At 41.1% G+C, this 13,964-nt stretch overlaps 1 protein-coding gene and 1 pseudogene across 1 annotated transcript; one reads left to right on the plus strand and one right to left on the minus strand.

Moving 5' to 3' along the window:
* Positions 1-1,595: 1,595 nt before the first annotated feature.
* LOC147457694 (uncharacterized) lies at positions 1,596-2,619 on the minus strand. The gene has a single exon (XM_086513642.1). The coding sequence runs from the start codon at positions 2,470-2,472 to the stop codon at positions 1,948-1,950; it is 525 nt and encodes a 174-aa protein (XP_086369768.1). The 5' UTR covers positions 2,473-2,619; the 3' UTR covers positions 1,596-1,947.
* Positions 2,620-7,314: 4,695 nt separating this feature from the next.
* LOC147457695 (uncharacterized) lies at positions 7,315-8,134 on the plus strand (annotated as a pseudogene).
* Positions 8,135-13,964: the final 5,830 nt, after the last annotated feature.

Consider the following 13,964-nt stretch of genomic DNA (forward strand, 5'->3'; position numbering starts at 1 on the left):
CCCAAGTTAATGGATAATACTTTGGCACGAAATAGAAACCTTTCTTCACTCTATGTCTTTCTCCAAAGCACTTTTCTTTGTACAACAAAGAAATATTTTTCAAATGAAATGTTAAAGACAATAAAACAAGTAGAACTTGAAATTGGCTAACCTTGTCGCCCCTCTAAGAACAGTTTCCTTTGCTTGAATTTGTCTCATAGCCATGTATGCGGAGCAATTTAGAGCTATCGGATGTACCCTGCATGCCATCCTGGCTTGGGTCATACCAACCTCCAAGAAAAAATTAGGTAGAGATGTTGCCAAGTTTCCCCAAGTTCGTATGCTTATAGTATATCCTAAACTTTGGAAGCTTATATGTAATATGCCTTGAAATGAAGCTGTGCTTCGCACAAGTGCATTTAAAAGGTGAGACATAACACAACTTGAGTGCTCATAGCTAACAAGTGCTTCTTTTGACACACAGATGTCAAAGCAAAAGAAATTGACATTGTCGATCTTTCATAGAGGAACGAACTTGCCGAATCATGTAGCTTACTGAGAATCATAAGATTGCCCAATATTACAAGAGGTAGATCTTGAAACTTAGCTATCAAATGTCATGTAACTGCCAAACTTCGCTTGAGTGAAGCAACATTTTCTTGTGAAGTCGGTATTGTAGAAAATCCTGCAAGATGGAATAAGTGCAAAAATGAAACCTAAATTTAAGATACTTACCAATTTTTTGTGACCACCGCCCTTGGCATTGGAAGTTGTAGCAGTCACGGTATGGTTGGCTGATATAGAATACTCCATATGTGTAGAAGCCATGGTGTAGCCTGGACCATTGTCTTGATCAAGTTACGTGGAGAAACACTTTGCCTAGGAGCCATGCCCTAGCAAAAATTCAAACCTCAAACTTGGAGATGGAGAAAGAGAGACTGATGTCGGCTGCTTGGGTTTTAGCTAGAGAGAGGCTTGTGAGTAGTAGAGAGGGGCAAAAGGTGCTCCCTACAAATGATTTTCACCCATGTGTTGGAGTTCAAGTTATCGGTGTTTGAACCTATGGGTCGGAGTTCAAGGCATATGCATCTGGCAAGGAACCAACACGATGTATACAAAACATTATGGATGTGCTACAGACAATCCATTGTTGATGGTCAGATATTGGACATGATGTGTTCCAAAAGTTCATTGTCGAGAAAAATTTGGAGGTGATGTGTTCAAATGGGGATTCTATGATGTAGTGTGGTCTACAATTCAATTTTCTGTGAGACAATTGGTGCTCAAGTGACAAGTTGATAGTAGCAAATCCACCGTGTATCGAGTAGGGAGTTTTGTTGGGGTGTGCATGGTAGCTGCTTCATCCACTTGTTCTTCCTATAGAGAGGGTGTTAAAGTTATAGCATCTCGACTAAATAACCCAGTTTGATCCCAACATTGTCTCTCTCTCTCTCTCTCTCTCTCTCTCTCTCTCTCTCTCTCTCTCTCTCTCTCTCTCTCTGTGTGTGTCGTGTGTTCTCTCCCTCATTGTACAACGATGACAGTTTGGGGGGGGGGGGGGGGAGGTTTGCACAATCTAAAAGCTTGAGTGCAATTTTACAATTTATAACTATTTAAACTTTTTTTTTGCGACTAATGAGAACACATACACTTGGACCCGAAACATAGGCACTTGAAGGCCATAACTCCATGTTACACAGCATACAAGTTACTAAGGGTGTAGGAACCCATTGTGGACAACCATTTGGTTGTTGGGTACATTTCGTGGGTACAAGGCAAGGTAAGACGAGGCTTCGATGTTGGCTAGTTCGGACGGTGAGATTTAAAAAGGCTTGGGCTGTCATGAGTGTGGCTAGAGACCGTGTGATTTCAAAAGGCTTAGGCGCGTTTGAGCTTCTTTGAGAAGTGAGCTCGAATGTACATGGGACTGCTATGCAAGTCGATGTTTGAAAAAGGAGGAGGTCGTGTTCACACGTGGCTTGCGAGGCGGAGGAGGTGGTGGAAGGCGGCGGGATTGGCGCAGGAGACGCGCACGGCGCCCGGGTAGTCGAAGCAGTGCCCGCTCTCTTGCGCCGTGCTCTGTAGAAGCGCCATCACCAGCGGATGGCCAAGCTGCGACGCCCTCACCAGCACCCGATGCTGCCCATTCACCACAAGCGGCACGCACCCTTTCGGCACCGCCGCCACCTTCTTCCTATTCTTCAGGTGCTGGTGTGCCTGCTTATGGCGGCCACCCACTCCCTGTATTGCGATCGGGGTGTGTGAGTCCGCTCCACCTGGCAGCAGCCTCTGGAGGGTGACACAGCTATATGCGGCAGGAGTGTGTAAGGAATGCTGCAGGCCCTCGACCTGGCTGCATTTAATGGGGTATTCTGGCAGAGTATTGACCGGCTGTGAGCAGAGTACAGACCGGCTGTTTGCAGAGTACCGAATGGCTATTTTGGCAGAGTACCGACAGGCTCTTTGCAGCAGTTTGCTCAGTAACTTGGCCATGGAGACGCCCACGCCCCCTGCTTGGTCTTTTCCCTTTTCGTGGGTGGGTTGGGGGAGAGAGAGAGAGAGGAAGAAGAAGAAGAAGAAAAGCTTACAAAACTATTCGGAGAGAGGACAGAGAGGGAGGGAGGGAGCCGCGCGATACAATGTCCCTTCTACGCCATTCACTCGTATAAGACTGGACAAGATGACTGACCTTTCGTGGGCTCCTCTAGGCTCTGACCCGGTTTGCCTTACCTATCCAGCTCGCAAAGCCGGCGTGTCCGTGGTCAACAGGTACTTGTCGACAGTCCTCGAAGAAAAGTTTTTCCAAAAACCTGCATGTGAGAAATTTTAGAGGTAAATTGATCGCTTTAGAAAATTTTTACACTAAATTTCTCTAAATTTTCTAGCCTTCTTCGCCTTCAATTTTAAAATTTAGAGGTAAAACTCAAGTTTTGTATAGGTTTTTTTTCAAGCATTGGAGTAGATCAGTTAAACATCAACGTTTTGAAGTTCAATGTGTGATTTAAGCACTTGATCTCCTACATGGCAAAGGAAGTGTTGCAAGTTAGGAAAGTTAGGAGAAAGGAGTCATTGAGGTCACACCGATGGAGTATTGCTATCGTTGTTAGAGGGTCAATGCAGCTATAGTAGATCGCAAGTAGTAACCATGGACATTGGTATTTGCCCAAATACTCCTCAGTTGAGTAACAAAACCTTTTCCTAAAAAGCCATGGAAGCGTTTTTCTACCATTATCGGGAGACTTTGCATGTCTGGATGGTTCTCTCAAATTCTTGTCGATAGGTGTATATATAAGCTCTCAAGTCCAAACAATCAAATATGCAGAACAACATGCAAGGAGAAAAATATACAATGCATTCATGTCATCCATATTGATGTCACATTAACTAGTGTCATGTTTTACTCATCATGTAAATTCTAGCCCATGCTTGAAGCCCATTGATGCTATAAGCATCCAACTGGATCCCATTATTTCAATTTTTTGACCCTGCATTAAAACTTGGCTTAGCTAAAGGGATACTTATGTTAGATGTATCTGATGGTTGCTTTCACAAAGTCTAGAAAGCTATAACTAGTTTTATAATGGTTGCTTGGGTGCTAATAAAAAATGTAACCTATCACGTGAGTTCAACAGAAGGGTATTTAAAGTTCTTGAAACTTACATAAATATATATAAAGAAGGGCATTATTTTTTCAAATTTGAAAAAAACTTACAGATTTTAAAAGAAAAAGGTACATTATATTCCTAACAAAATTTACAGATAAGGGGTTCCACACACATGTTTTGAACGCACATGATATGGTAGTTTTACACATAGTGAGCCCCCCGAGAACTCTTCATCACTATTTGGTCATCTTGCTTGTAACCTTTTTTACCTTCAATATCAATGGTGTTGTGAATGACTGTTGTGGGGAGTTCGAACCTCACCCCATCAAAGAAGTTGGCCAAAGTTTTAGGAGCTTAATTCTAGCAAGTATGAGGCTGCCGTTTTAGGTTTGGAGGGCCCTCTATACGTGCCTATAGAGGTCTTATGAGGAGCCCTTTTATTGTCCCATCACATAAACTACTCCCTTACTCAAATCCAAAGGCGTTCTGCTTCTCAATTATCATACAGATAGTTGTACGGTAAATAAAATAGTGCCAAGAAAAACGGAGACACTATAGCCAAAAATATACATTTTGTCAAAAGTGAGGAAATGTAGTTGTAGCTAGGCAAAACTTCAACATAGATTACAAAAGGCTATGTGTGTGTGTGTGTGTGTGTGTGTGTGTGTGTGTGTGTGTGTGTGTGTGCACGTGCAAGCACGCATGCACGTTTTATTTACTTATGTATACAGACACATTTATGTGTTTGTATGTGTATATACATGCATTTAAAAAAAAATACACACATATATACATATAAACATTGAGAATTGCGATGAAGAGAGCCTCGTCACTTGGTCATCCATCTTGGCCTCTTATTTCTTCAATTCTTGAAGATTAGGCAAGTGCTCTTCAAATGTGAACAAGTGAGGGATAAAGAGCGAGAAGTTTTGCACAAGACGAGTGTGGTCCACCATAAACCCTACCCCTTGTTTGTAACTCTGCTAGTTTGTGTTGACCTTGGAGAACAACTCTATGTCAAACATGCTTCCATTACCACTTGTGGTGTTGAATTTGAACAAGTCACAGAAAGACAGACATACCGAGGAGAGAAGGAAGGGGGGCATCTTTGAGAAGTTTAATAGTGTTTGAAAAGCCATTTTTTCAAGCAAAGTGCACTACTTTGAGAGAGAGAGAGAGAGAGAGAGAGAGATTGTCAACTTTTTGTTGCAAGTAGCAGGTTTCATAATCCTTCCTTTTCAAAATTTGTCATCTTCACATTGAGTTCATAATTGAAAAAGCCTCAAATAGTAGTACCAATGTATTCATTAGCTGGAATCTAAAGAGATCCCTTGGGCGTTCCAAAAAGAAAAGGGAGTTTGAGTTGGAATGAAAGTTCTCCTTTGATATCAAATTAAACTTAAAAAGTAAAAACATTCTTTTCATTCAACTACTTGAGATAGGAAAGAAAGGAAAAGGGGAAAAGGGGGAGAGGGGGGGTTGAAGGTCAATCTTCTTCTTTTTTATGCTTGAGGCCACCATGGGTTTGTAGCCTAGTGGTTTAGCAAGCTTGACCCTAGCTCGTTGATTCAATGTGATGAGTTTAAATAATGAGTTCAAATAATGAGTGGTTTTGTGTAGCCTTTCAAATGGAGAGTGGCCGGGTGGAGTATCTTTAGGAGATTCCATATAAAGAATTGAAAGTAGATCAAGTAGAGATTAGGGACAAAGGACTTAGTCACTATTGACAAAAATATATCATTTTTGGCTTGTGAAAGGTTAGTCCAAACCAGAGTTTCGAGTCTATTGTGAGGAAGAAGATAGGTCTTTGACGGGAATATAGTGCAAGCGCGGAAATGTTGGGGTATGTTTTGAGTCACAAAGTCCCTATTTTGTATATGTTGGAAGCCCCTCTACAAAGGATATGCCACGTCTGCATTATTCATTTTGAGTTAATTCAAATAAAAGAAAAGTTTTCACTCCTTTTGTTTCCTTCAAAACTCACAATTTGTGAGTGAATTGGGATTAAATTGTGAGTGAATTGTATTAAACCGACAACCAAAATTACAACACAACCTCAAGCTCATGCCAAGCCTTAAGGTGTTGACAAATACAAATTGGATGTCTACAGCCTCTCACCGTGGCTAATCATAATCTTCTTTACAACATAGGTGAACTATATTTCAAGGCTTTTATTTATCGCATGCTAAGTTGCACTTATATGTTTGTACAACAAAAATTGTACTTATAATTTGGTATTATACGCTATATATCCAGATTGTATGCAGATATCCGAATAAAACGTATTTCGATCAAAACATATTTCGATCAAAATATTTACTCTATAAAAAAGTGCCACGTCAATTCGTTTGAACTCCCATGAATTGGACGCTTATGATAGAGACAGAGAGAGACATCACGTGATTGCTACAAGATTTTTAGCAACAAGTATTCATCTTTTATTCTTGTTTTTGTTTTTTCCCTCTAATTTTGTCTTTGCTAACGCTGTTGTTGTGGAGCATTGCTCACACCTCAGTGTTAGTTTACAGGTCAAGGCCCTCTCTTTGACCGTGTTGACCCTTGTGTCACACTAAAAAGAGAGATAGAGTTTAGACACCCATCCTTGGCTGTGTTAATCCTCGTGTCACACTACAGAGGGGAGTTTAGACTTTAGATGCTTCGTCCTTGGCTGATGCTGACCTTCGTGTCGCACTGCAGGGAGTAGCTTAGGATGTAAAATTAGATTCCTTATCTTTGGGATTCCTTATCTTTGGCTGTTGTTGACCACCGCGTCCCACTGTAGGGAGGGGTTAGGTATGTTAGATCCTTCGTTCCTAGCGGCTGATGACCATTGCACCACACTGCAGGAAAATTGAGTTTAATAGATTCCTTGTCTTTTGCTGTTGTTGACCACCATGTTACACTGCACGGAGGGGTTAGGTATTTAAAATCCTTTGTTCTTGGCTATTTGCTAAAAATGCCCTCTCCTTCCGTCGCATCAAGCAACAGGAGGTGATCCATGACTGTCTGTGAGTGATGATCCCTAGAAGTACATCACTCTGAAGGCGAGTTCTCATCTCTATACACTCCTCATCATACCAGCTGTTGAGTGCTATCTCTCCATCCCCTACCCTCCTCATTACTTGACTTTTCTCGTCAGGCATTAACCTCTTCTGGATTAGCTTGAGTTTCAAGACTCTTGCTGAGTTTTCAGGTTTGGGCTGCGGTTTTTCCAACTTCCAATCTTGTCTTTCCTGGTACCCCCTCCTTTTACCTCCCAGGCACTGGTGCCTTCCACATGTATACATTGCTATATCGATGCGTTTGACAGTTGTTATGTGCTGTTTTTTCTCTGTTTTCAGCCATCCGATGTTCTCAGCCATCCGATGGGCTGAGATACACAAGGGACACTCAATACCGACTTCTGCAGCGCTCTCATACCGATTGGTGGCATAAGAGCATGCTGATTTTAGTGCTACAACAGCAATTTCAGTGCCTTAGCAGTTGCTTCTTGGGTAGATAGTAGGCTGAACTTGTGTTCCTAGTGTGGTAGAATCATCCTTTTGCTCGTCTGATTCACTCCAAAGTAGGTTTGATAAATGTGTGTTTGCTAATTTCAAGAGTTTCGAGTTAGCTTTCAGAACCAGCTATGAAAAGAAGGTCGATGATTAATTCAATGGAAGTAAGAAATTGGAAAAATGATGCAGGGGAATGGATTGCAGACACTTTTCATATTCATGATTGGGTTTCTATGCACCCAAGCAGAAAAGGGGCATTTAAGGTCTGTTCTTGAGATGTGCATGATCTAACAAAGCATTGGAAGGGAAGGATACTTGCTTTTAGACGATGCCAAACCGGATCGCAACTCGTGAATGAAGCATTGGTGCAACATGTATTCTTACATAAAGATAGTTATGTGTCCCCTGAAGTGCAGCTGCAACGGCACATGCCACACAGTGAGTTATATTTCTTCATTGGTTTTTTTCGGGTTCTCTCTAATATTTATCTACTACACTCATTTTTTATGTGCAGTGCTTTATCGTTCTGATAGCATTGAATGGCAAAGAATCGAATTCTTCACAGGAGTATTGCATGTGTTCCATGCTAAGATAGGTAAGCTTCTTCACGAAGGAAAATCTCCAAGATAGCTTGCAGATGAAGCGATCTTCTTTTATAGTTTTAAGTACATTGTGCCCAAGGGTAGCAATGAATATGGCACTTTAGAACCCTTGCATGTACCAAAGCTGGAAAGTCCAGAGTGGCCAACATGTAGCTCTTCAATTTTACATACTTACATTCGTAAGCTCTCCATGGATATTCTCAATGCAATGAAGCCCAACACAAGCTCTAAAAGCATACATTTGAATTGGTTCATCCCAATTGTTATTATTGTCCACATTTTCAAATCATGTGTTAGACTACACCACACTCGTTGCACTTACATAATGAAAAATCTGAGTGACGAATGGCTATGTAAGACATTTGGAAAGAAGTGGAGTTGCAAGACGTCATCAGACCTTGAAATCATAGAATGTTGTGCCTCTTCCAAGGACGTTGTATTTAGGCAATAAAAGGCTATTCTGATTGGTGTGTGTTAGTTTGGTTTATTGTTTTTTTAATTACTTGTTCTTTGCAAATATTTCATTGTTCAAGTATCAACGATGGAGAATGTTGAATGGCCAATGGAATAGTATCAATCAAGATACATGAGATAATGAATCTGTGGAGTTGATCCTTGTATCTGAAGAATGTGAGCCATTCATGTTGCAAGTAGAGGATGACTAGTCATTGTCTAACATCCGGCAAGAGATTACTCTCACTATGCCTAAACCCACCTGTACACTTTTTCTTCTAGCTAGATGGTAGGAAGATTAGAATTCAAATGAGAACACAATTGTTAGTGGCCAATGTTTAGCTCCACACATTCTAAAGGTAGTGGAATCTCCATGAATGGGATCATGTGGATGCACTCTTCTGTCAAATGGTCAATGTAGAACTCCATAGTTTTTTAACTTAGTGAAAACCCCTAGATATTTTTGAAAGAGAAGTCTACTTATCATTTTGGTTGTTCCATCTCTGAAATTGCACTATGGTGCAAAATGTAATCAATTAGGTGATGTACTCCTTTTCTTTATAATGAAACTCTCATCTGCCTCATTGAGTATATATGTGAATCACAACAAAGGAAATTTATGTAATTGAGTGCCTATGGTTTGATATTCAAAACTTGAATTATGATTTAGATCTTCAAGTTCTGAAGACCTTACTATTCTGTTTTGAAGAGGGCATCGAAGCTCTCTAGATATATGTCAGTTCTATGAATGAACCTTCATGTAGTGTATGGCTATATCAGAACAATCAATCATATTTTTGTACATGGTGTTATACCATATATGTGTCTTGCATCATGCACATTGCAAACATTTCATGAGTGCCAAAGTTATCACGAAAGTGAGGTTGGAGTTGGTAGCATATAACATTGGCATTCAAGATATGCACGCAATGGTGACCATCCATGAGGTCTTGGACGTACGCTCATCAATGGCCATGTCTGGTCATCTAAGTGGTGCATGGACAACATATGTAATAGCTAGTGTATGATGCAATGCTTGGCTGGATGAGAAATTCAGTTAAAGGGATTCCAACACTCCTTGATAACAACATTCAAGTACTTGTTTTGCAATGAGAGCTTTTGTATTTTCACATGCAGCCTTAGATTGTTTCAGAAAGCTTTTGCTTCAAGTGTTCATTGTGTTGCAACGTGCAACTTGCAACTATGTAGCCAATTTAGGTGAGTGTCAGCTATGATATGGAAACGGCAAGAAGATTTTGTAGCAAAAACTTGAAGAGCTTTATTGTGGATGGAGAGGAGGCAGCATCTGTGAAAAAATATGGCTTGCTTTCTATCATGAAGGTGATTTTGATTAGAGAGGTCATGTATATGTCTGAAATTAGGTTTCATTTTGTGTGCATAGCTACACATGATATAAATTTTGGTAATTTGATGATGCACCCAATACTCTCTAGCTACATTACAAGTGTTTTGAGGAGGTTTCAATGAGTTCCCGCGTTATGGTTTGTCGCAACAACATGAGCTTGCAAGAGAGACTGCTTATTTAGCCAGTTGCAATTGAGGAAAGGTTATCAGCCTTGGATGCTTATTTATCCAAGTGTTGTTGGGTGTAGATTGTTGGCCTACAAGATTTTTGAGGAGGTTTCAATGAGTTCCCACGGTATGGTTTGTCGCAACAGCATGAGCTTGCAAGAGGGACTGCTTACATAGCCAGTTGCAATTGAGGAAAGGTTATCAGCCTTGGATGCTTATTTATCCAAGTGCTGTTGGGTGTAGATTGTTGGCCTAGGTCAGTGTAGGTGGAAATCCTTTTGCCCAACTGAACATACGTCGTTTTGTGACAACTCTGGAAAATTGTGTTTTTCAAGACTGCTTGTGCGCATATAATGTGTATACTATATATGGATTCAAATTTGATATACATCCATTTGTGTTGCCACCCTCCACAAACAAGTATGAAGACAAGTTGGTATCATCAACAATGCATTCTTCATCACTATCATTGCACCAGCAAGCTCTCCATTTCTTGAAAACATTACTAGAAGTTCTAGCTTCTCATTGCACTTTAAGGCTAATCTGGTAATGTGGCACACTATCAATGCCTTGCAATGACACATAACATTCTTCACTAATCTCAATAGGATGATACTAAAAATAAGCATGCCAGTAAAACCTCTTTCAAAAATGAGAAATCTAGAAGTGTCTCTCATGCATGCTTGCTAGTTGCTTTGATCTAGCTACTCTCTCCTCTAGCTACCTTGGTAACCATCTGCTTCCCTATCATGTACGAGTTTCCAGCCATTGAGCATGATTTTATTTTTCATTTGAGGAGTCATATCAGGCACGCTTGGTTGCATGATCTGATGCACGTTGTTCTAGATCTGCAATTGTTTTGCCTTGAGTACTGGCTTGATTTGCTTTAATCATGGATACACATATCTTTCTATAAAACCATTTCAACAACTAATTCATTGGATTGTTCTAGGAATTGTTGAGTTCACCTCCATGATTTCTTTTCCTTTGATAGCGAGTACGAGCATCCCAATGCGACTTCTCCATCCCTTGAGTTGACCAGGTTGCCAAACTCCCTTGGCTGGAAAAGTATGGGATATGTGCCTCAAGAATGTGCTGTAGCCAATGCATTTCCATTCACACATGTTAAGGAAAAATAATTATGTCAAACTATGAGTTCAAGTCAATATATTTACCATATAATGAGTGATTGCATAAGATATCCAAGCCTTCTCAACATCATCATGGAAGTTGTATGCTGCTTGGATATACTCTTTAGCTTCGTCACCTTGTAGCAAGGACATGTTAGCTTAACCATGCATTTGCCTTGGCCAACGTTGATTGTCCTCTATTGCTGCAGTCTAGAACAACAACATGCAACTTCTTCCAGCACTCAAATTTCTCAGGCACTCTAACGAGCAATACACAATCATCGTCAATAGGTGAGATAAGAATTTACTAGTCTTTGCTCTACCAAATCACGGCTTCTTTGGAATGTTTCCACTTTTTCCAGATCTCTTATCATCCTTTTCAATTCATACTTGCCCCCTATGCAAGGGAGCCTCTGACAAAACCTTCTCTATCTTTCTACAAGTTGCATCATCTTTCTCTTGTCGTTGCATTTGATACACAAGCTTTTCAACAATTCAAACAAAAGCACGAAGGGTACATATATTTGCACGAACCAAAGGAAGTTTCAAGATAGCCACATTAAGTGATCAATTTAACATGAGAAAATCATTTGGGTTGGTTCCCGGGGGATTCACCATGGAAAAATGTTACCATATACATGTGGTAGTGATGTGTGTGAACACACTAGGACCGCCGGGGCATTTTTTCCCTCTTTAGGAGGTTTTTCCCCCCGTGCATTGTATATACGCCCATCACGCTAGGGCCATCTATCTTTTCCATTGCACACTAAGTAACACACACTCTATTGTGTGCCTTGAGCTTCCTTCGTCTTCTCCAAGCTGTGTGCGTTTCTTTGCAACCCTAATTCCAACAATTGGTATCAGAGCAGGTCACGTCCTCCCGGGCTTAGTCGCCAGTTGCTCCAGAACACACCTGCTCACTTTCTCCGATTTCAATGAGCTTTGGAGAGCGCTTGCAGGTCAGTTGAGAATTTTTATTTGGGCTCATTTCGGCCTCTGTTTCCACTACAGGCACTACTGCACAGGCTATTTCGTCATTTTGTGCATAATTTCTGTCAGTGCCGTTTTCTGCATAACAGGTGCCTTATAGTCTTCTACGGTTTGTGCTAAATAGCACAGGTTGTTCCCGGTCCATTTCTCCTATTTTCGGGCAGTTTTCACATCAGGTGCAGCATTTACCATGGCTGACAACAACAACACAGATGTGTTCAAGATGTTTGCTGTTGAGGATAGGCTGGATGGGGACAACTACCCTATGTGGGATTATATGATGCAACATTTTCTTGTGTCAAAGGGTGTATGGAACATTGTGCAAGGCATTGATGTACGTCCTGGTTCTGAGGATGTAGGCGACGTTGAGGATGTTGCAGGTCTTGCTGCAAGGATTGCAGCTGTTAGAGTTGTTTTGCCTACGGCAGAACAAGCTTGTTGGGATGTAAAGGATGCGCAGGCTCAGGCATTGATTGCGTTGTCTGTGAAGCGCACCATTGTTCCTCACATCCGTTCAGCAAAATCTGCAAAACAGGCTTGGGATATTCTAGCAGGTCTTTATGCAAGCCGCAATGAGGCTAAAATTGCTTTGTTGCGTAAAGAGTTGGAGTCGAAGATTATGCATGAGTAAGATGATATGGACACTTTCCTTGCTAGTGTCAAGGATATCAATGAGCAACTTATTTCTGCAAGTGAAGTCGTTTCAGACAGTTCCCTTGTGCAGACTGTTCTTGATGCCTTACCAGATTCCTACTAGAATTTTGCTAGTACTTGGAGACTGATGACCCAAGGAAATCCTGAAGTTGTCAAGTTTGATGCATTATGCACATTGCTACTGCAAGAGTCACTTTCTTGAAAAAACAGGACTAGGCAGCGTGCAGTTGAACAGGTTTTTATTGCTTCTCAAAGAGAGGGTGGTAACAGTAATGCAGCCACTTCTTATGGTTCTGCTGCGAGTGGCAAAAATTCTGTTCCTAATGCTTCTGTTGGCAGTACTTCGTCTGGTAATTCTGGTGATAAGGGAAAAAAGAAGATGCGTTGCCATTATTGTAAAGCCAATGATCACTTGAACAAGTCATGTCCAAAGTTGAAGGCCAAAGAGGCTAAGAAGAAAGAGGGTGGTTCCAATGAAAATGCTGGTTCGACTACAAATGCAACCATTGTTGAGTCTTATGTGAAAGGAGACTGTGTTGCTGAAGTTGATGCAGAATGGGCTTTTAGTGCAGAGTTCACTTACAATCCTGCTGTCCATGATGCATGCTTGTCAGTTGCTACAGATTCACATGTGTGGTATTTCGACAGTGGTGCTACAAAGCACATCACCTCACATCCTGAATTGTTTACCTCTCTCGAGTCTTTCCCTCATGGGAATTCAGTCACTTGTGCCAACAACGCCTCTTATCCAGTTCAGGGAGTTGGAAAGATTGTGCTCACTACTGCTAATGGCAGTTCCTTCACACGTTTTGATTCACTTTATGTACCTAGGATCAAGAAGAATCTCTTGTCTGTATCCGCACTTGCTAGACTTGGACTTGTAGTCAAATTTGTGGATGACAGATTTACAGTTCATGATCTTAGTTTCGGTGATGAAATTGTTGCATCTGGGCTTCTGTGCCGTGGGCTGTATAAGCTCACTTTGTATGACAAGTGTGGAAAAAAATTTGCAAATGCTGTTGCAGATTCAAGGGCTATTTCATATGCAAAACTTTGGCATGCACATTTTGGTCATCTGATTTTGTCAGTTTGCTACGTTTGCAGAAATCTGATATGGTTGCTTCTTTGCCGCCTCTTGAAGCACCTGTCAAACATGTTTGTGAAGGATGTATTTTGGGTAAGATGCAGCGTTCTAAGTTTCCAAAGGATGGTTCAGTTCGGGCCACATGCAAGTTGCAGCTTGTGCATAGTGATGTTTGTGGGCCCATGCAAACTCCGTCCTTGGGCAATTACCTGTACTTCGTGACTTTCATTGATGATTACTCCAGGCATGCATGGGTATTTCCGCTTAAAGATAAGTCCGAAGTTTTTATGTGCTTCAAACAATTTCTGGCTATGGTTGAAAATGTCTCGAAATGCACTATGGGCACCCTCCGTTCCGATCGAGGGGGGGAGTATATGTCTCATGAATTTAATGCATTTCTAGCTAGTCGTGGGATAAAACACCAATGTACAGTGCCT

This window comes from Adiantum capillus-veneris, chromosome 5 (genome assembly GCF_014529385.1).
Source record: "Adiantum capillus-veneris isolate H3 chromosome 5, ASM1452938v2, whole genome shotgun sequence".
In the NCBI taxonomy this organism is placed as follows: Eukaryota; Viridiplantae; Streptophyta; class Polypodiopsida; order Polypodiales; family Pteridaceae; genus Adiantum; species Adiantum capillus-veneris.